Here is a 19,365-nt window from a genome sequence, read left to right as displayed (position 1 = left end):
TTTTAAAAAATCTTTCTGCAAATAGTTGCTTAACAGTTACAAAACCTCATTACTAAGAACTGGTTTTTGTTACACTTGCTTGTTGGCTTGTAAAAATCGTCTGTGATTTGGACAGGGAATCTCAGGACCAACTTTATGTAGCAAACGTGCTCATTGCATAGTGACCATGTAAACAGCTCAGGGACTCACAAATTATATCCTTGTACTCTAAAGTCACTGTGTAAAGTACACACTGTACTGCTAGTGTTTTCTTATATTGATGAAGAATTTGGGGATTGTTTTATTGTTGATGCTGATGGGAATTTCTTTGTAAAACAAGTCAGTTTTATACAAGAAGTTAAAAAATGAACACCAAAGGAAATAATTTTACACTGTGCAATAGTATTGCTACCTCATTCTTTTTGATTTTAGATATATATATATATAGATATATATAGCATATTGGAACTGCACTGTACTGCTTCCTTTCAAAAGAAAACTTTAAATTAGTTGGAACAATTTGCTATGTGTTTACATAAAGTTAACTATGTTTGCATCAAATAAAATGTTTATTAATGGAAGGTATTATACAAGAAACATCAAAGAGAAATTCATCATACAGAAATGTACACTATATGTGACAGATGGAAAAGTGCATGCAGAGTTGTCTCATTTTAAAAAAATTAATTTGGAAACAATAGTACTAAAGTTACTGGGTTTTGATTCCTATGATCTCGGATGAGTGAAAAGTTTTCCTTGAATTTACAAAAATCCATTTAACAGATATGACTAGTACACATTAGCAAGCAAGTGGAATGAATGCACTCAGATTTTATTTTACAAGTACTTGTGCTTGACAAATGTGATTTTTTTTTTTTTTTAAAGAAAAGGTTTCTTCGAATATGGGCTGGATAGATTGCTGCCAGGTTGCTCTGGTTTTATACATAGGTTCTCTAAATTTGTTTTTGATACCACACAATTTGTTGAAGCCTTCAGTTCTGTTAATTAGACACCATAAAATAACGTATGTTTTGTTAACATTCAGGAAATGACATCGAGTCTTTTGTTTTTATTTTTTGGCTCAATAGATTTTTAAATGTATGATTATCATAACCTAATATTGTCTTTGTCTTCACTGCAGTGGATTTCCGATCAAACTTTTCCCCTTCTTTTAATACTTTAGGGAATTTTCAAACGTCGGGATGTTTGGCTGTAATGCCCCATGATTTGTTCTCCCTGAAAGAAATCATAGTGACAATTTATTAAACTACAGAGCAACCTGGCTTTTTGGGGTCTGCAATTCTATTTTGAGCTCAATATACCTAGCATTAAATCTTGATTCATTTCATCATACTATTTAGGCTATATTTGTCATGCAATTACTTTAGCTCCTAGTTTTCTGGCTCTTTTAGAGGGCTAAGACAGGGTTTCAGTATCAAATCAGTGGGGCATTACTTTGCATGTTCAAAAAAGGAGGTTAAAAGGCTAAAATCTAAATTTCACCAGCAGTAGCATATACATTGAATATGAAGAAATTGAAAACCTAAGAAGGAACTGTACTTTAAAATATTTAAAAGGCCGTGTTTCTGTGTTTAATACCAATTGTTCATAGGTACCGTAAAAGCAAAGAGACACACGGGTACATGTAGACCTTAAATTTTAAAAAATAAACAAAACAAAAAACCCCAAACAAACAAACAAAAAAAACTGATGGGAAATAAAACTCCTTAGATTCAAAATTGTTTATTCACACAAATTTAATAGGATATATCACAATTGTTTGGTCCATAAATATTTAGGGGAAATAGTTTCTATACAATGCATTTATCAATAAACAAAGAAACATGGACAATTTTGCTAGACCACTTACTGTACTATAAACACGAAGCTCAATATATAAGATTATTGGATTTATCAACTATATCTGAAAGAGTGCACAACTGCTTTCTATGACATGTTTGTCCCCTCTAACAGGATACACCATAAAAAGAGTTTCAGAAATAAGAGGTAAAACAGTACAAAACTAGTGAGGTGTCAAAAGGGCTTAAAACAGTTAATTTAACAAACAACACATATATCCTGATTTTTCACAAACTTACTCCCAAGGTATTTCATAAGGCACATAGTAGAACTGAGTTTTAATTAGTCTACTTAATAAAGTAGATCTCTAGTACCATATATTGTTCTGTCAAAGAACAAAATTTATAAGTATCAATATTTTTACCTGTAAAAGTGTATTAATAAAGATCTCAGCCTTACCAAGGTCTTTTGGTCTGGTTAGTGGTAAATGCCCATAAGGTAATAGAAATAGGAAAAGTCAAGATTCAATATCCGTAGAAGATGATAACCATACTTGCTAAATATATAATGGCAAACACACCTTTCTTCTATTACAGTGTTAACATCTCTTCCATCATCTTTTTTAAAAATAAGCTACTTTTCTGTGCTAATTTTCTAAAAACCCTGAGCAAAAATTACAATAATGCACTTTAATGTGGGCAGTGAACTGTCAATATGTAACCACACATTTATACAGCCAAAAAGGACACCTTTAAAATATATTAAATAGCCACTTTGACCACCAAAAAGAGATTTGATGGTGTCTAAAAAGTGGGGTATATGTGCAAAGTTATTCTTAACAATCCACTAAAAGCAAGACATAGATCTTGACTGGTTTTGTTCGTTTTTGTTTCTGAGACTCTCCACAATCTAATTGGTGTTCAACTACAATAAAAGGATACAAATGAACATTCACCACTGCCCAGACCATTCAGACTTTTAGCTTAAATAAAACTAAAAAAAGAAAGATCACTATTGTAAACTAAGAAATGTATTCAGATCAGCATCCACAAGGCTTCTGAGTTTATCGGCTTTGAAGTTATTCACTGCCAATTCCTGGTTTTGTATGATTTTTGCGAACATTTTTTTCTTTTATACAAAGTTTAAAAAGTTAAAATATATGTTAGAGATATTACTGAACTAAAGATTTTAAGTTCCTGTGTTAAACACAGTGTCTGATACAATCTCAGAAAACATCTAAAGAAAATTCAAAATAGTAATGAGTAAATTGTAGTGAAAATTTTTTTCCTTAAACATCTTAATAAATTATATTTTGCTTATTTCCATTTTCCCTGAAAAAAAAAAAAAAAGTAGGATTTGTCAGAAGTTCATTTGAATAGTACACATGCATACACCTTCTTGAAAATTATTCTTGTGCTCCCTAAAGTAATTGGGCAACCTCCTGTTTACTTTGGAGGTACGGTATTGAAGCCACGTAGCCAACTGCAATTTTTATCTTTTTTAATTCCAAAAATTCAGAGCTGCTTGACAGACAAAAATTAAAACCCCTCCCTAGGCAACATTTCAGATCAGTCGGACTCTCCACTTGCATTTTTACTTTAATGGCATCCTTATAGGAGTGAGCTGACTCTGGAGGGTTTTTTCCCGATCTTGCCTCCTTAATGTGGGGCACAAATTTGGAGACCAACGGCCTGCTCCTGCCATCCTCACCCACACGTGCTCTCATCAGTGGGTCTCTCTCCAAGTCCTCCATCCAGGCATGGCTTTCAGTGGTGGCCAAGGACGTCCCAGCTGGGTGCAGAACTGGCAGAAGAGCATTTAGCTATCCCAGTGAGACTCCCCAGTGCTCAGGGAGAAGCAGGCTTGCCACCACTGTATTAGGAAAGAGCACTGGTACTTCCAGCCTGACTGTTTCCGTGATTAGTTTAATTCATTTTGTATTTATTTTTCAACATTTAAAAAATAAATAGTACAAAACTTTTGGATGCATTATGAAAATAAAATTAAATTTGGGTTCTTAAATGCTGTAAGTGAACATACAATCCTGAAGCAGCATTCTTTTGGCTATAATTAAAATGGTTTTTATCTGGTTATCAGGGAAGAATAGAATCTTCTTCTTCTTTTAAGGGGGGAGGAACAATCAATTTTTTTCAAGGTTCTGGAAATAAGTAACATACAATTTTAAGAGGCACTTATTAGAATGATTCATCACCTTCTCTTCAGTCATTTGATAAATTTAAAGAATTTGAGTACAATTTACCAACAATAAATGTTTGTATATTATAGCAACATATTACTTCAAACTCATTTGCCAGGTGGCTGCAGATGCTACACATCAAGCTGTTTATTTTCCCAAATATTTTGTGGGTTTGTTTGTTTTTAAAAAGGCTTGAAAATAATAATAATAATAATTATAATTATAATTATAATAATAATAATGAAGAGTAAGAATTTAAAAAAAAAAAAATGAACTGTTAGAAAAGGTTCGTTAAGGTAGTTTGTGAGGGGCTCCCGGATTCGTGGCTGTCCAAGTTAGAGGTCACTGATGTCACTACAGTGATAGTGGGATTGGTCAGGTCTGTTAAAGTGGTCGCAGTGCCGGGTGGAGTGAGTGCGCCGCTGTCTGCTGAGGGCGGTGCCGGGAGCGAGGTGCCGTCAGCTTTATCGACACCCCCATTCTCCTGCCGCAAAAGGTTCCTTCTGAATTTGGCTCTTGCGTTTTGAAACCAAACCTGCAAACCAATCCCAATGGATTTCTTTACCGATGCTTGTTTTGCTTTGCTTATTTTTGTCTTTGTTCTTGCTTTTTAAATTCATTTTTGATGTTTGATTTTGTGTGGCACATCACCTAAGTCATTCTATAGCTTTTCTTGCTACTGGTGGTACTGACTATCTGTGTACAGGCCCAGTGCTTACAGCCCTCAGAGAGCAGCCTCGAGAAAAATCTGCTCGCTCACTTACCCAAAGAAAGCAACTCTCTTGATGGCCACGTAGTGGTTCTTGGGTTGGGTAGCTTCGGGGTCAAGACACATAAAGATTGAGGCAAAGAGTGAGTGAGCAGATTTTTGCCAAGGCTGAAAGCTTGCCTTGATTATTTGAAAAGGCTGAAGAGGAAGGAGGGGTAATTACACCATCCCTGTCGTACAGATTGTTGATATGGGTCATCTAGTCTTTCTGTTCTGTAAGGTTCACTGGCAGTGTTTGAGGTGACATGTAACACGGACAAGAATTGCTGCTAATAGATTCTCCTTCTACCTCACTTGCTGCCCTTCTTTGGCACTCTGCATGTAATACACACCTCGTTTTAACTTCACGGAGCTATCACAGACCATATAGGGATTTTTAACATAATTTGCTAGGCTGTCCTTCACAGGGAAGTGCCTTTTGACTATGCAGGCCCTTAAGGAAAACAGTTGTCTAACAAGCATTGAGAGGGCGAGCCAGCTGGTCCTGGAGGATCATATTGGTCAAAGCTTGCTTCAAACACATCAGGGATCTGCTTACTGAGGGGCCACATTAACTCCACCAGGGGAGCCCAAAGGCTTCACCCATAAAATCAGTAGATTTGCCACCTCTATGCTCAGTGCAGTCATCACAGAGAAACCACCCACCCCAGGAGATCTAATAGGTGGGTGGACTCTGAAGACATTCTCTTCATGGTGAGGATGCAGCTAATCATAAAGCACAGTTTGGTGTTTGGCTGCCTCGGGGCAATAAGGCACACACATTTGGCACTTCTGCTACGTAATACCGTACCCCTCTGCACACCCACTAGGGACACACCCAGCAAAAGTATTTCTATGTATTTCGCTATAGTTACACATAAAGGGAAGGCTATTGGCTAGTAGGGGAAAATTCTGTCAAGCCTGTGATGTGGCTTCTTACCTGCAGAACTCTCTTGGTCAGGCCTGTTTTCTGGGCAAGCTGCTTGAGGTCCTTGGCATCTGGGTTGTGGTTGATAGCAAAGTAGGACTTCATGGTACGAAGCTGGTGGTGTTTGAAGGAGGTACGCATGCGCTTTGTTTTCTGGGATGGGGGATAAGGCTGCTGGTCTCTGTCCAGGTGATCTGCCTCATTCTCATTACAACCTGTTGAATAAACAGAGTGGAACAAGGAGTTAGTGGCCATGCATAATGTAGGATAAATTAATCAAGGCAAAAATCTTGAGTAACAGGAGGGAGGGAGGGAGGGAGGGAGGGAGGAAGGAAGGAAGGAAGGAAGGAAGGAAGGAAGGAAGGAAGGAAGGAAGGAAGGAAGGAAGGAAGGAAGGAAGGAAGGAAGGAAGGAAGGAAGGAAGGAAGGAAGGAAGGAAGGAAGGAAGGAAGGAAGGAAGGAAGGAAGGAAGGAAGGAAGGAAAGGAAGGAAAGGAAGGAAAGGAAGGAAAGGAAGGAAAGGAAGGAAAGGAAGGAAAGGAAGGAAAGGAAGGAAAGGAAGGAAAGGAAGGAAAGGAAGGAAAGGAAGGAAAGGAAGGAAAGGAAGGAAAGGAAGGAAAGGAAGGAAAGGAAGGAAAGGAAGGAAAGGAAGGAAAGGAAGGAAAGGAAGGAAAGGAAGGAAAGGAAGGAAAGGAAGGAAAGGAAGGAAAGGAAGGAAAGGAGGAAGGAAAGACTAAGATGGTACAAGGAAAAGTACAGATGTGATAATTGATGAGACCAAAAGAGATCCAGAATATTATCATTTCCTATCATTATCCTATGTCCCCCAAGCCTGTACCTACTAAGGGCAGACTTTAAAAGTTCTCTCTCCTTTGGCATTTATTTCAAACAAGTCTTTTCCCTGAGGTAATGGTTTTGCTTTGGGCGCTCAAAGAGTCATTTGAAATCTCATTCATATTTTGAAATCTTACTCATTGAAACATTCTTAGCTTGAGAGAAGAGTAAAGGTCAAACCAGCATTTTGAATGTTCCTGAGCTTTTCCCCCAAATCACAAGCACCTAGAAAAAGAGATGTACAGCAGGAAAATTTGTTATGACAGTTCATCAAGAAAGCTGAGTTTTTTGCTGATAAAATGAATGCTTTTGGACTCTGCCTGGGAGTATATATGAACTGCTTGAAACCCTTCATCTGTGAAACATATCCAGGAAGCAGTTGCATCAAGACTTGATCCAGACCCCCAGTCCCAATCAGCAGTAGGTCTTAGTTAGTACTAGTTTAGGACATTTCTACAAGCAAGCAGCTAGGGGCTCAAAACTTGAAGAGTTTCTCTTCTTTCTCTGATTCAGTATTTTCAAAGTGTCTATGAAAGATAAGTTTGTTTCAGATTGTTTCTGGGTTTAAATTGTACACAAGGGTTGCAGCTGTTTGGGGATGGTGGCATCATTACTTTATATTGGAGAAAGAAATGACAGTATTAGCAAAAAGAAAAGTAAGAAATGCATCTGTGCTTTTCTTTTCAGCTTAAACAAAAGTGTTAGCAATTTCTAGGATCTCATTTTATAAAGATAGTTCAGTCACCCAGGAGAAAATTAATGGTGTCATCATAACAGGGAATATTAATTAAAGAAGAGCTAATTAAAAATGTTTCAGAATGTCTGTAAATTAGACAGTTTCATTAGTTGCTCATTTTGATTTTTGAACTGCTTTCCAGTAGTTACTAGATTATTTACAAGGCCTAGCTGGTCCCCATTCCTAATTGAGAGAGAGAGAGAGAGAGGAGAAAGAGGGAAGACACACAATACAGAGAGACTGATGTCGGCAGTGCTGAAAACAGAGGCAAAGCAACTTGAAACCACAAGAAAATAAAAAGCTTCTTGAAGGTGTTTTCTCTTTTGAATTATAAGACAAGTAAACATGAACAGATGCTGGTAAGACAACACTTTGACAGAAAATCAGGTGAATATTTAATTATAGCTAGCTTTGCTCCTAGTCTTGGTAAGAAGTATATCTGTACTTTCAAACAAAGTAAGCTGACACTTCTGAAAAGACCAGGAGTTGAAAGTTGCTTTAAAAACAATTTCAGACCAGATTTGGATTGTATTTACTACTTGTTTTCACAAGCAATCACACTGCCTTCAGTCAAACTGCGTGGGCTGTAACTTATGAGCTGACATAAATCAGAGTACCAGAATTCAGTCCTCAGGTTTTATTTCAGAGTTGCAAGCTGCTTGTTTGTGTTGTTTTTCTTGGGCCGCTCAGGCTTATAGCAGCAACACCAAGTTCCTCAGTCTCCTCTGTCCTGCTTACTGCCTTTCTTTCTGTACTCTACTCTTTTTTTTCTTCTTTTTCTTTTCCTTTTTGTCAGTGGTGTACTTTATTTTGGGTTTTATTTTCAAGAGAAAATGAGAAGAGGGCTCCAAGTATCTTCAGACAATCCTGGTTTATACAATGGTTACAGCTCACTCTGTTTTATACAGTGTGTGTGGTTTGGCCACATCATAGAGCAGAGTCTTACACTATCTCCTGGAGAACTAAGGGAAAGCACAAAGTCAGGCAAGACACTGCTCGTATCTTTGCAGCAGGATTGGAGGGTTGTTTAATTTCTGCTTTCAAAAGAGCTAGAACAGTTTGCTTCTTATTATCAAGAATTCTTCAAGTGAACTCTTCATAGTTTTTCACACACACGCACATAATGAAATAAGTAAATAGCTCTTTGAGGAACAGATGTGTAAAATATTTTCCTAAGGGAATCTTCTTCACTATCTCATTTCTATATCCTCGAAGCTGTAAGTCAACACAGTTTCCCTTAAAATACATATTAATTATATGATATAAGATGTAATATAGAGAAAGCCTTGAATGTTTTAAGTACTTTTGAATAGTTTCCTCCATTTTTCACATTAATTCCAGACAGATTGCAAGTATGAGTGATTTCTACCTCATAACATTTTGAGTTATTTATTGTTGTGTTTCCACTTTAAAACCGAGGGGCTGTGAAAAAGAAATTAAACTAGCAAACAAAATACAGAACAGAAAAGTTGTTGTAGATTCTGCAGCAGAGTCTGATTTTCCATTCTGGATCAGGGCTCAGTTCCCCTGTAACATAATGTGCACACAAATCTAAGCCAGGGCCTGCTGGATGGCTGTGAATACACACACGCTCATGCTCAGCTGGGTGAAACTGTTGGCTCCATCGGAGTTTCGTTTTTAAAGCTCGGGGTCGTTTTCCATAGTGGCTCGGCACATGGTATGGACACCGCGGCTGGGACTGTTGGGGAAGGTACTCGGCTTACTGCGGAGGTCAGAGCCGCGGTGCCCCCAGCCCCGGAGCGCCGCGGGTGAAGAGCTGCGGGCGCGGCTGCGGAGCGCGGCGGTGTCGGGCTCGGTGTGCTCTGGCGCAGGAGCGGTGTGCGGGGCAGGGCTGTGCCCGTGCCCGCGGCTGTCCCCATCCCCGCGGGGCGACAGGGCGGCACACCGCGACACGGCCCGGACACCGTCCGCCCGCCACGGCCTGGGGCTGCGGGGCCCGCTGCTCCCTCGGAAGGCGGCAGCCATGTATCCGATATTTAATTTCTGCGGACTGCTTGCCCTTTGTAAATGATTACGTGCAAGAGCAGTTACTGAGTCACAGGGCAGAGAACGAAAAATGTGTGTAGGGAAGTGGCTGCCAATTAGTTAGAGACTTTTTTTCTCTCAAGAAGAGGTTTCATCTACTGCAACTCATTTCGTAGCTGTTCCAGATTCGCTTTCCTCCCCCTGGATTTGGGGCGCAGTGGGTCAACGGGCTGGAGCCGTTTGCACCGCATGCACGGTTTGGCTGCAAACCTTTTCGAGACCATGTGTCAACCCTGGACATAGCTAGATTATGCTTATAAAAAAAGAATAAAATCACGGCCCTAACAGAAGAGATTTCTCAGCCATCTAGCCTGAGTCCAAAGCATCAGAGCGTTTGTTGATTTGTTTTGGTTTGTTCTCTTTTCTCTCCGTTGCCCGGAGGATTCTGTGAGTTCTCAATTCAGTGAGCTGTTTTCATAATGGGCGGTGCTTTTTAATCTGATTTGGAGTCTGTGGTACATCTTATATGGCCCGTTGTTGTAAAGAAGGGGAGTTTTAAGACCAGCACACAAGATTATGTCAGCGTTCGCGAATAATGTCTCTCTTGAGTCCTGATCTGAAGTTTAAGGAGAGCTTTATCATATCCACAACCCTTCATCTTACCATAACTTCTGATTCTAATTTTAACGCTAAATTGTATCTAGGATTATTTCCCTTTAGGAATCTGGGGAATCGGGTGATGCTGTGTGGACCAGGGATAGAGACCAGAGCAGAGAGCTGGCACACGGGAAATCCGCCATTGGAAGCTGGGGCTGAATGAATCCTGGCTGCGCTACAGGTTCCCTTTTCTTTAGCAGCTTTCAGGATTGATTGGAAGCCGCTCCGTAGCCAGGGATTCCAATGTCATCTTCAATTAACAAGGAACAATTAGCGCAGTGATTACCCTGGCTCCAAGGTCTACGCATCAGAGGAGATGAAATCGCCTTGCACAGCTCCCTGGTTCCCAGCTAAAGCCTGTTTCACGAGCGGCCCCAGAGGAGGTGCCGGGGGAGGGGTGGAGAGGGCAGGGGGGCGGTGGAAGATTCCTTATGGATCTCAGTGGCAGCGGGTTGAACCTGGTGCAGGAGAGAGAGCTCCGGGCCGAGAGCTGTGCACTGTTACCGACCCGCGATTGTCGGAAGGGGAGGCCCTGACCCCTCTCCCGGCTCCCCATGGGGCCAGCGGTCCGCAGCCCTGGGCCCGGAGCCCCGGCTCCCTGCCCCAGCCGGGACGGCTCCACTCTTCACGAGAAGAGCATCTTGCATCACTCCTGCTTCCCACGGCTTTCTTCCCTCTGTTACCGTCCGTGGGAAGCTTAAGTTTCCCTAAAACGATTTTAGAGTCGGGAGTTTACCAGTTCATATTTACCCTTTCTGCTTTCGTCCTTCATCTAATGAAACTCTGCCTCAACTGCTTGGTCATACCTGAAACTCCTTTACCTCTGTCCACTAGTACTGTTTATACATGGTTTGGGTACTCAAGTGACTGGAGTTATAGAGGATATTTAATACGGGGCAACACTTGTTCCTTTCCTACAGTTGAGAGAACAGAAATCATTCTCCTTACTTACATTTGCTGGGGTTTAGTTACAGGAAACAACATTTATTCGTTGACCTCTTGTACAGTTTGATCATTTATGTGTCAGTAAAACAGAATTATTCAGCCTGAAGAATTAATCACTATAAAGTCAATATATAAATCGAGTTATATGCATATTACATTGGCATTGTAGAACCATATATATATAACTTTTATTCTATTTTTTACTGATTCATTTGGTTACTCCTAATTTGAGGTTTAAGTGGTGAAATTATTTTAGTTAATCAAATATTAATAATGATAACTGTATCTCTGAGATTCCAACAGAGAAAGCTATGTGGTTTTGGGGTTGGGTTGGGTTTTTTTGGTTTTGGGGTTTTTTGGTTATTTTTTTTTTGTTTTGTTTTTTTTTGTTTTTTTGATTTATTTTTTTTTTTTTTTTTTTTTTTTTTTTTTTTTTTTTTTTGTCTTTACCCTGGGAAGTGGCTAAGTTTGGGTGTTTGACATTAATAGGCAAAGACAGCCTTTGAGGAGGGCTGCTGTTAGCTTTCCTGCAAATGCTCCAACCCTCAGAGGGCTGTTTGTTTGATTTTCCAATGGTTAAGCAAGATTTGGCCTGGCTGAGTTATTCACGCACTGCCTGGCTGAGGGGAAGCCCGAGAACGCTCTGCTCGGGGGAGCGGGAGGCAGACTCGGCGTGTGTTTCTCACCTGAGTTGTAGCTGACGATGTCCACTCCCAAGGCAGGGCTCTTTCGTTTCCTGGGCCTCCCCTTCTGGACCGTGCCGGTGCCGTTGAAGTAAGGCAGGGCCAGCCCTCCGCTCTTGGCAGCCAGCTCGGTGTAGCTCAGCTGAGGGGGGTATTCTCCTTGCAAAAGGGACTCGAAGTGGGCCCTGCAGTAAACCAGGTTGTCCTTCATGCCAAAGTGATCGCCCGTGGTCAGAGTCTTGTTGCAGGTGGTGCAGGTGAAGCAGCTCAGGTGATAAACCGATTCCCTGGCTCTCATGACCATTTCAGAGGCTGAGATCCCAAGGTGGCAGCGGGCACATCTCTGCACGGAGAACCTTCTGAAGGAAACAGAAAAGTGGGCATCAACTAGAACGGCAAAGGCAGAGCTTGCCCCGGTGCCTCCCGCCTTCCCTCCCGGCCACGTGAGGGAGCCTGCTCCCGACAGGGTCGCGCCCCCCGGCCCCAGGACGGCCCGTGACACCGGCTGTGGCCCCTGGCCCGCCTGATGTCGGGACAGCCTCAGAGAACCGGCCCTGAGGTCCCAGGGGGAGCGCCTCGCCCTCCCCGCCGAGCCGACCTATTCTCCCAGGACTTTGGCGAAGGCCCTGCCGCCGCCCGTGAGCACGGGGCCGGGCGGGCCGGAGCGGGGGGAATCGGGCCCCCGCTCTCCTGGCGTTCCTGTCAAGACGAGAAGAGCCGCGGGGCGCTGGCCAGGGAACAGATGTGACACACGGACAAGCGGCGCCCGCTCCCCGGGCCCGGCCGCGGGGCTGGGCGGGGCGGCGGGCTCCGGCCCTCGCAAAAACCGGCAAGCTGCGGCCAGAGGCGAATTTCGGTCGGGTCTTTACGGAGGGAAAAACCGCCGAGCAGCGGGAGAGCCTTCGCCTGTTTGTGCACCGCCACACATGCTCAGTCAGCGCGTCCCCTGACGGCCCGCTCAGTTTGGAAACGTGCGAGACTTTTCTGAGGGGACTAAGGATTAAGGAATCGCTGACTGCGAAAAGCTACCTTTGAAAGCCCGTGTGGAGAAAAGAGCATTTCGGTTCACAGTGCCTTTTGAGGGGATGTGTTTTGAACCCATGAGGACTGATTGCTGTACCTGTAGTAATCCTCCTTGCAGTAAATACTGCCGTCCTTGGCAAAGCAGGTGAGTTCTGACTCCAAAGCCAGTTTACATTCACAGCACTTAAGACACCTGAGGTGCCATTGTTTGTCAACAGCCAGCAGGTAATATCTGTCTGAGATCTTCCCTCCACAACCAGCACACAAAGCAGGCTTCTCGGGGCTCATGGGGGGCATGTTCTGCAAAACAACCACACCACAAGGGATGAGACAGGGAGAGAAAGGCAGGCAGGCCGGGCTGGGGACGGGTCCTGCGCAGGGCCCGGGGCTCGTACAAAGGCACGGCTCTCTGGGACCAAACTCCTGGCTCCCGGCGGGAAGTTTAAGGGGGAGCCGGGACCATCCCCGCTAGTAAAGTGTTTACCGTGATTCACAGTAAACCTCTCCTAACGATCTCATGTCATTTCAATACGTGAAAGCAACGGATTAGGCCGCAGTAGGAAAAGCAGAGCCCATTCTTTTCTGAGGTTCTGAACTTAAAGTCTGAGGCTTCCCCCTTTTTTTAGCGTTGTGATCTTAAAGCACTTTACAGGAACAGCATTTTAAAGTAGAAAAATACAGGTTTGCTGTTCCTAAAGTTTATGGCAGAGGGTTCAGGCTTGCATTCATTGTATGGTAAATTTTCACACGTATTTAAACGAGCCGCAACCGCGTCTCTAAAGAAATACAGGCCTTTTAAAACAGGAGTAAGAGAAAGGAGACAGGTGGGTGGTGTAAAGAGCAGCGAGTATGAACGCTCACCAGCCCGGCCAGGGATGTGGGCAGAAAGGTGGAAGTTTCAGGGCTAGTTTCAGCTCAAACCAGTATCTTTTTCTCAGTAAACTTCTGCGAGTTCCCATTGATCTGCTCCCCACGAGGAGTGCCGCTCGGGACAAAGGGAGACAGAGGAACGGCGGAGACAAAAGCTCGGCCGTGAAACTTGGGGCAGCTTCTGCGGATAAAGTAACAGGGGGGGAAAATCCCCAACATTTTGTTCTAAAGTCTCAACTGTTTTAAAGTGGCAACTCCGCATTCATTTTTCAATCTGAAGTTGTGTTCCTCGCCCCCTTTCCTTTTTAGCAATGGAAAGGTGAGTTAAATTTACATTGCAAATCCTCATGTAACAAAGCATGAGTTTATTTAAGAGAGGGGGTAAAGGACCCTATGTCCCAAAACCTTAAAACAGTTTTCCGGGCCGTTACTTTGTGTGCAGAGCCTTGTGAGCGATCGGCGGAAGCCCTACAAGTTGGAGAAAAAGAGATCTCGGTTTGCACAAAGCCCAGCGTGACACTCGATCTCTCCGCCATCCCTTAGTACATATCTGAAAACTTTGGTCCTTTTGAGTAAGTAAAGAGGAGATGTTACTTTCTAAGCAAGGTAGTCGGCCGGCATAACACTCAGAGAGAGTGGTGCCTCCGTTTCAATCACACACTTCAGACCAAAGACAGTTACGAAAAGTAAGTAGTCGCGGTTTGAGGTTTAATTTAGGAGGTGCCAGAAGCGCAGAATAAAAATAAAGCACACCTCGGGAGCTCCAGCTGCAGCCCTGCTCGCAGGGGCAGAGCGGCCACAGGCAGCCGAACGGGGGCAAAAGGCTGCTCCGCCGCAAGGGCTGAAACCTCGTCCCTGCTACGGTTTAGAACAGTTTCCCCGCTAATCCAGAGAGCACACGCAGCGACATGGATTAGACAAATGTAAAACCGAGCCTGGCCAGCACAGCACCCAGCGTTACGGGTGGGTTTACAGGGAGCGTCGGAAGGGGTTCCACAAACAAGGGGTGACAGGGAAGGGACAGAGGGAAGCAGCGTCTTTCTCTTCCCCAAAGTTAGGGTCTGTCCCGATGCGGGTCCATGCTTGCAGGGATTCCCTTGCAAAGAGCGCCAGCTCCATTCTTACCGTATCTCGGCCGTTCATCTGTCCCCCTTTGGCCAGGCGGGACTCGGTCTTGGATCGCCTCTCCATCTCCTCCATGATTCCTTGGATGTGGCCTCCGGAGATCCCGTGGAAAAGCATGGCTGGGGGACGGAAAGGACAAGTATTTTCTTCTGCTCTGCACCCCACTATTTCCATATACAGACCCCAGAGTCTTTAGATCATCCAAAATGTTTACACCGAGGCGCACAGCGCAGGGAGGGAGGTTGCAAATAGGAGCTTCTCTTTGCGCAAGCACTGAGGGCTTCCTGAAGATGTGCAGAAAACAAACAAGGGGGAGAAAATGTAATAATAATTAGTTTAAAAAATAAAATAATAAAAGCTAGCTAAAGGATCTTTTACTGTTCTGGAGAGCCGGGGGTTTCAGACTGGAGAGACTTGGACCTGGGGCAGTAAAATCAGTCGGGAAAGGATATAGTTTTGAATACAAAGAAAGCAAAAAGAAGTGCTATTTTCAGCAGTCCCTGGTTGCTTTAAAGTTCCCAGTGCCTGTAGGTTGGATTTGGGACTGCTGCTTTCCGGAGCTCTGTCCAATTTGTTAAGAGACTAAAGCCAGCCCATTTTTGATAATTTAGTAGGAGGAGTTCTCTCCCTTGAGCTGCCACTGATTTTTATTCAGACAACAAAGACCTGTCATACTCCTCTCAACCCCTAGTGATGGGCAAGCAGTGACAAACATTACGGTCGGGGCTGTGGGTGGGGTGGGATTTATTACCTCCCCCAAACACAGAGTCCCGGGAGTTGGCGGCGACGGCGCCTGGCGAGGGGCAGGGTGGCCCGCTCTCCCCCCCGGGGGCCCCGCTCCCCCCGGGCCGCGCCGCGGGAACCTCCGTTCGGCGGCCGCTCGGGCTGGCCCCGCCGTGCCTGGCTCCGCCGAGGGAACGGGAGAAGGAAGAGCAGCGCCCGTGCCGGGCCGCCGAGGCGGGACGGAGCGGCCGGAGCGCTCCCGGCGGGCCCCGGGCACTCAGAGGTGCTGAGGCGGGGGGGAGCCGCGGAGGCAGGCGCGGCCCGGGTAGTTCGAGCGCTTCCCGAGGCGCTGCCCTCCCTGCTGCCCCGCGGTGCCCCCGCCCGTACCCGCAGCAGGATGCGGGCACTCCGCGGGGCCAGTCCCGGCCGGCCGGGGACGCCCTGGCAGGACTCTCTCCCCTCTCCCGCTCCCCGGCCGCGGACTGCGAGCGATCATTGTGTGCAGGGCACCGGGCGATGCATTCCTCCCAGGCTAATCTCTCTGTCTGCTCTCCCTCCCCTCCGTCCCCCGTTTTCCTACTTACTTTTCACACCACTCTTCCTTGCCTTTCCCTGAAACAGCTGCTGGCTGTTTCCTGACACCTCGATCCCTACTGAAGGATCTTCCTGGCGGCAGTCCTGCGCTCCCTGCTCCATGGGGAACACTCCACACCAAACCCTAGCGCGACTAGTGAAAGAAGTACCCCAGCCCCCACTTCCTTTCCAAAGCATCCCAGAGACATCCTCAGGGGCTCCTCGAGTCACCTCTTCCATGTAACCCAAGATTCAGGCAGCAAGTTTCCTCCCCTCTCTTTCCCCCTAAGTAGCTAAAATTAATGTTATTTGCAGATTGAATGTTGTTACATTCCTCCGAGTGCCAGAATACAGCTCATAAAACACAATTTCACACAAAGATGAAGTCAATCAAGTGAAATAAGCCGGGATTTTTTTCTCTGTTGGCACACTAGACCCTGGACAGCAGGGCTGCTATTTACTGTAAGTAATGTAATTAGCCCTTTTGGATGGAAATCAATGTGTTGTATATATGTGTGTGTTTTAATAAGAGAGTAATAGCTATAAAACCAACGAGTCTCAAAAAGGGCTGAGGGAATCTCCCTTAAAAAGGGCAGATCCCTCCAGAAGCCGTAGTCTTCTGCAGAGCACTCCCGGACTGGAAGAAAAAAAATATCTGTGTGGGGAAGGAGGAGGGAAAGATAGGCTTTCCTTGGAGAAAACAAGTCAATTAGCACAATAAGACATCAGGAAAAATAAACAAGGTGATTCAATCCGGGATACGGGAGCTATTCGCTCGGGATCCCCAGTCCTCCTCCACCTCCTCCTTCCCGTCGCCGCTCCGCGACACCCCGGCTGCTCGGGGAGACGGGCGGAGGTGCTTCCCTCTCTCCCGCAGCCCTGCCGGGGAACGGGAGCGCGGCCGGCATCCCCGCGGGGCTGCGTGGCCCGGGCCAGCCCTGTTGCGGGGCCGGCGGCTTTGTCGAGCGGCCCGGGAGGAGGGAAGGGAAGCGAAGGGAAGGGAGGGGCTGCGGCGCTGCGGGCGGGGGCGAACCCCTGTGCGAGAGGGTTCGCCCCGCTCGCCCTGCGCCCGGCAGGTACCGCCGGCGTGCGCTCGCCTGGCTCGGAGAAACGCAGCGGTGGCTGTCGACAGAGGTCAAAAAATCTCCCTTAGAGACGAGTTTGTTTCTAATCGTTGCATATAGTCTTTGCACTCTACAAGCACGTTCAGGGTTTGTTCTGGGTGTTTTCCCCTCCGAAGGAAATTGTTCTTTATTCTCCTCCAGTTATGTTGTCGAGGTAACTCACCCTGCCCCTGTTTCACGTTGCATGTGCTCTCCTGGAAATGGTCTGCATTTCCCGTGGCATTCGAGTTGCCAAAGATACCCCGGCATGTGCCGACCCCCACCCGCCCGGGCCAGCCCCGCAGAGCCCTCTCGGAAGCGCCGCCGCTGTCCCGCCGTGACCGTGTCCCTGCCGGGCTGAGGACCGTCAAACTCATCGTGCCCGTCGGGACCGGGGAGGGATCTGAGGCAAGCCCCCGGCTGCCGCTAGGCCCAGTTCCATCGGAAGCTAAAGTGGGGATCCTGTGCCCCCCGAGCAGGTTGTGCCCTCGCCTCTGGTGCCTCGGGTGCGGGCACCGCTGCCCTCTCCCCCATTTATCTCGCGTTTGCTGTCTCGGGTTCACCGAAACGCTCTGCAGGTGCGGCGTCAAAGCATCCAAGGCAGAGACACGGAAAATATTGCTTGCTAAATTCCCGTCTCTACCTTAGCTCGACGGCGCCGTTAGGAGTAATTGGGCAGACTCATAACAAAACTCAGAAATGACTGAGCCTCCTCCGGTTAGACACACTTAATTAATTAGAGGGTCCTTTCTTTCTGCTCCATCAGGTACTGTTAAGGATACGCTACTAGCTACTGCTGCTCCAGTAAAGGAGGCCAGGGGTTTCCAAGGCGTTTTCTGATTAACATCCTAATGCTGGCAGACCACTTCTTACCTAAAGGGACACTAAAAGTTTGTTGCTAGCATCAAACGTGACTTCTCCGTTTCCAAAAGGCCTGTAGGAGATCAAGGTAAATCTATTTCAATGTTCCTGAGATCTCATTCCTTGCTGTGAACTGGAGCTCCGCTGCTCTAAGGCAGGCTGGTAGCGAGAGGTTGCCATTATAGCACGAGGGATTCCGTACAGTTTTGCTGGTTTGCTTAGGGGGTGGGGGAGAGAAAAGCTCACAAAGAACACGACAGGGAACCTAAAATCCAAATCTACGAGCCTGTCCCTCATGTATCCATCGGCATTAGCACTTTGCCTGTGAACGACAGTTTCTCATCGCAGGGCGCTTTTATCTCCTTTTGCCGTAGCATTTGAGAAAGAATATCTGATGTGCAATTTTCAGAATATTTTAGTAACGTGACAGGCGCTCTCGGTCTTTTCCTTTCTTTAAGGCTTTACCCGAACTCCCCAAGCTAATGGGGGGCTGATGGGGAGGATGAGGGATACATCGCTGTGGAGGTTTCCACAGGTACAGCGTTTGCCTGCCCACGCAGGGCTGGAGAGCTCCCGCGGACATCCCGCTGGCCCGGCTGCCCGCAGCTCCGCGGCCGCTGCCTGGAGCCCCTTCCACCTTCGCAATTAGCGTGTGCCCTGGGAAGATTTCAGCGTGCGGTCCCTGGGATCCGCTCTGCCACCGAGCCCGCGTTCTCCCTGGCCACGGGCTACGGGCTAAAGCCTATCACAGCGTGAACGATCTTGTGTTTAGTTCGGAGGATTTAGGACAAGGTCTATATGCAAATTAATAATTGACCAACAATAATTAGGAGAAAGGGGAGGGTGTTCAGGCGGGGGGTGGGGGTGGGGAGGAGGAGGTGTTCTTTGAGGAAAAGTGGTTTGGATTTCGCCTGCCGCATTTGAGGCCGTGGCGTGTCCGGCTGCAGGCGCAGGGCACTGCCCGAGCCAGCCGCCTCCCGCCCCGCAGGGCACCAGAGTTTCACACCCTCTCCGTCAGCACCTGAACTTTTCAAGACGCTTTCAGTTTAATCATTTCCAGAAATTTAACGCGCGTAATAATAACAGCAACAGGATTGCGATCCTGTTGCCTGCGAGTCGGGTGGGTAAAGCCAGGTCTATTTTTAAATCCTAACGCTATTTTCTGCTCTACGAGCTTGTGGTGGAGTGCAATGCTATTAATGATCAGTCTCATTTGTTTGTAAAGTCCGCGGGCACTGCAACCAATCTAGACACAAAGAAGGGAAATTTGAATAGAATTACATCTCTTGGTGGTGGCACCAGATGTAGCTAATATCGTTTTCAGTATTCAAATAAGTTGCTGTTTATTTCACCTCAATTTTAAAAAATATATATTTTTTTAAGACATTATTTTAAATTCCACTTCGGAGTCAGATACAACGTATTTTACCATCACCATCTTTCTCCTCCCTTGAGTCCTCTCGAGTGTTCCGTAAAGCAACTTTCGGATCGCTGTGCTAGGGACATGTTAAAGCCGGTGCATCGCAGCCAGACTCGGGCACCAGCCCCTCTCCTGCCCTGCCAGGCTGCGCGGGGCTGGCCGTGCGAGGGACACA

General features: G+C 46.1%; 1 protein-coding gene across 1 annotated transcript; it reads right to left on the bottom strand.

Annotated features, from left to right (window-relative positions):
* Positions 1-4,253: 4,253 nt before the first annotated feature.
* On the bottom strand, positions 4,254-16,046 carry LHX9 (LIM homeobox 9). The gene is given in 8 exon segments (XM_053985613.1): positions 4,254-4,511; positions 5,665-5,867; positions 11,496-11,851; positions 12,613-12,815; positions 14,511-14,629; positions 14,725-14,758; positions 14,760-14,794; positions 15,818-16,046. Coding segments are annotated over 8 exon segments (1,437 nt in total).
* Positions 16,047-19,365: the final 3,319 nt, after the last annotated feature.

This window comes from Vidua macroura, chromosome 9 (genome assembly GCF_024509145.1).
Source record: "Vidua macroura isolate BioBank_ID:100142 chromosome 9, ASM2450914v1, whole genome shotgun sequence".
In the NCBI taxonomy this organism is placed as follows: Eukaryota; Metazoa; Chordata; class Aves; order Passeriformes; family Viduidae; genus Vidua; species Vidua macroura.
Note: the sequence above shows the minus strand (reverse complement) of the source record. Positions and strands in the feature narration are given on the sequence as shown.